This window comes from Austrofundulus limnaeus, unplaced genomic scaffold (assembly GCF_001266775.1).
Source record: "Austrofundulus limnaeus strain Quisiro unplaced genomic scaffold, Austrofundulus_limnaeus-1.0 Scaffold3043, whole genome shotgun sequence".
Lineage (NCBI taxonomy): Eukaryota > Metazoa > Chordata > Actinopteri > Cyprinodontiformes > Rivulidae > Austrofundulus > Austrofundulus limnaeus.
The window spans coordinates 9130-10510 of record NW_013955445.1 but is presented as its reverse complement, the minus strand read 5'-3'; the positions used below and the strand labels follow the sequence as shown (position 1 = coordinate 10510).

The following is a 1381-nucleotide window of genomic DNA, read 5'->3' as shown; positions in this document are numbered from 1 at the left end:
TGATGATGATGATGATGATGATGATGATGATGATGATGATGATGATGATGGTGGTGGGGCGCTCCAAGCAGATGAAGACTCAGTGGCGCCCTCTGCTGGCAGTGAAAGTGACTCTGTTGTCAGCGGAGGTGAAGCAGCAGCTGATGACAGCGACGGCAGCTGGGAACCAGAGGAGAACCGGAGGAGGAGAGACTCCCAACTGAAGACCAGTGAGAAACCAGTGTTTCCCTGTCAGGTCTGCAGAGCTGCGCTGGGTTCTGAGCTCCTGCTGCTCAAACACGCCCGGACCCACCAGCAGGAGGCAGGAGGCGTCTGTGGGGCCTGTGGAGAGTCCGTGGAGGCGCTGCAGGATCATTTTCAGAAGCGGCACAGAACCGACGAGTGTCAGGTCTGTGGAGAGGCCTTCCTCTGCCCCCTCAGCCTGAATCAGCAGGAAGGGGAGAAACCGTACCTATGTGAAGTTTGCGGCAGCTCGTTCGCTCTGAAGGCGACCTTAGAGGACCACAGGAAGGTGCACGAGGGGGGTCCGCCGTGTCCCACGTGTCCCCGCTGCCAGCAGGGGCTCAGGCAGGAGCTGCAGCTCAAAGCTCAGCGCAGGACTCGCAGCAAACGCAAACCCTTCCTCTGCGGCGTCTGCGGGAAGCTCCTCTGCGACAAGAGGTCCTTGTCCCGCCACAAGATGACGCATTCCGGGGAGAGACCACACAGCTGTCAGGTCTGTGGGCGGGGCTTCAAGCTCCCCTCCACCCTGAAGCAGCACGAGAAGATCCACACCGCGCGGGAGCGCTCCTACCTCTGCGACGTCTGCTGCAAGATGTTCCTGAGCGACAAAGAGCTCGCCGTCCACATGCGGTCGCACACGGACGACAGGCCGTTCCGCTGCGACGAGTGTGGGCGGGGCTTCACCACCAAGGGCCGGCTGTCCATACACCTGCGCGTCCACACGGGGGAGAGCCCGTACCCCTGCCCCTACTGCGGCCGCTCCTTCAAGCGCAAGAGCAACCTGAGCGACCACGTGGCCACGCACACGGGCGCCAAGCCGCACGTCTGCGGGATCTGCGGGAAGCGCTGCGCCCGGAAGACCTACCTGACCGTCCACATGAGGACGCACAACGGGGAGAGACCGTACCGCTGCGCCCTCTGCGACCGGACCTTCACCCAGAGCCACTGTCTGAAAACACACCGGAGGAGCCACCACGCTGAGCACGCCAGCTGAAGCTTACTCTGTTAGCAAAATATCTCAGCTGTATCAAGATGGCTGCCACCTCCGTGGAGGACAAAAACTGGCGTCATTAAAAATAAAAGAAATACATAAAAGGAACAATAAATAATTAAATACGCTTAAAATGCACCAAATAAATTAAAAAAGGACTTTACCTCA

The 1381-nt window shown here is 58.9% G+C and overlaps 2 protein-coding genes across 2 annotated transcripts in view; both read left to right on the top strand.

Moving 5' to 3' along the window:
* Positions 1–34: 34 nt before the first annotated feature.
* On the top strand, positions 35–1346 carry LOC106511657 (gastrula zinc finger protein XlCGF46.1; the record flags this gene model as incomplete). The annotated part of the gene is given in 1 exon segment (XM_014000408.1): positions 35–1346. A coding segment is annotated over 1 exon segment (1182 nt), but the record flags the coding sequence as incomplete, so codon positions are not given.
* The window catches only part of LOC106511656 (acidic repeat-containing protein), a 2678-nt gene continuing 2551 nt past the window's right edge, over positions 1255–1381 (top strand). Inside the window, exon 1 of the mRNA XM_014000407.1 lies at positions 1255–1288. Coding sequence (XP_013855861.1) covers positions 1255–1288 — 34 coding nt within the window. The remainder of the gene's footprint in view (positions 1289–1381) is intronic.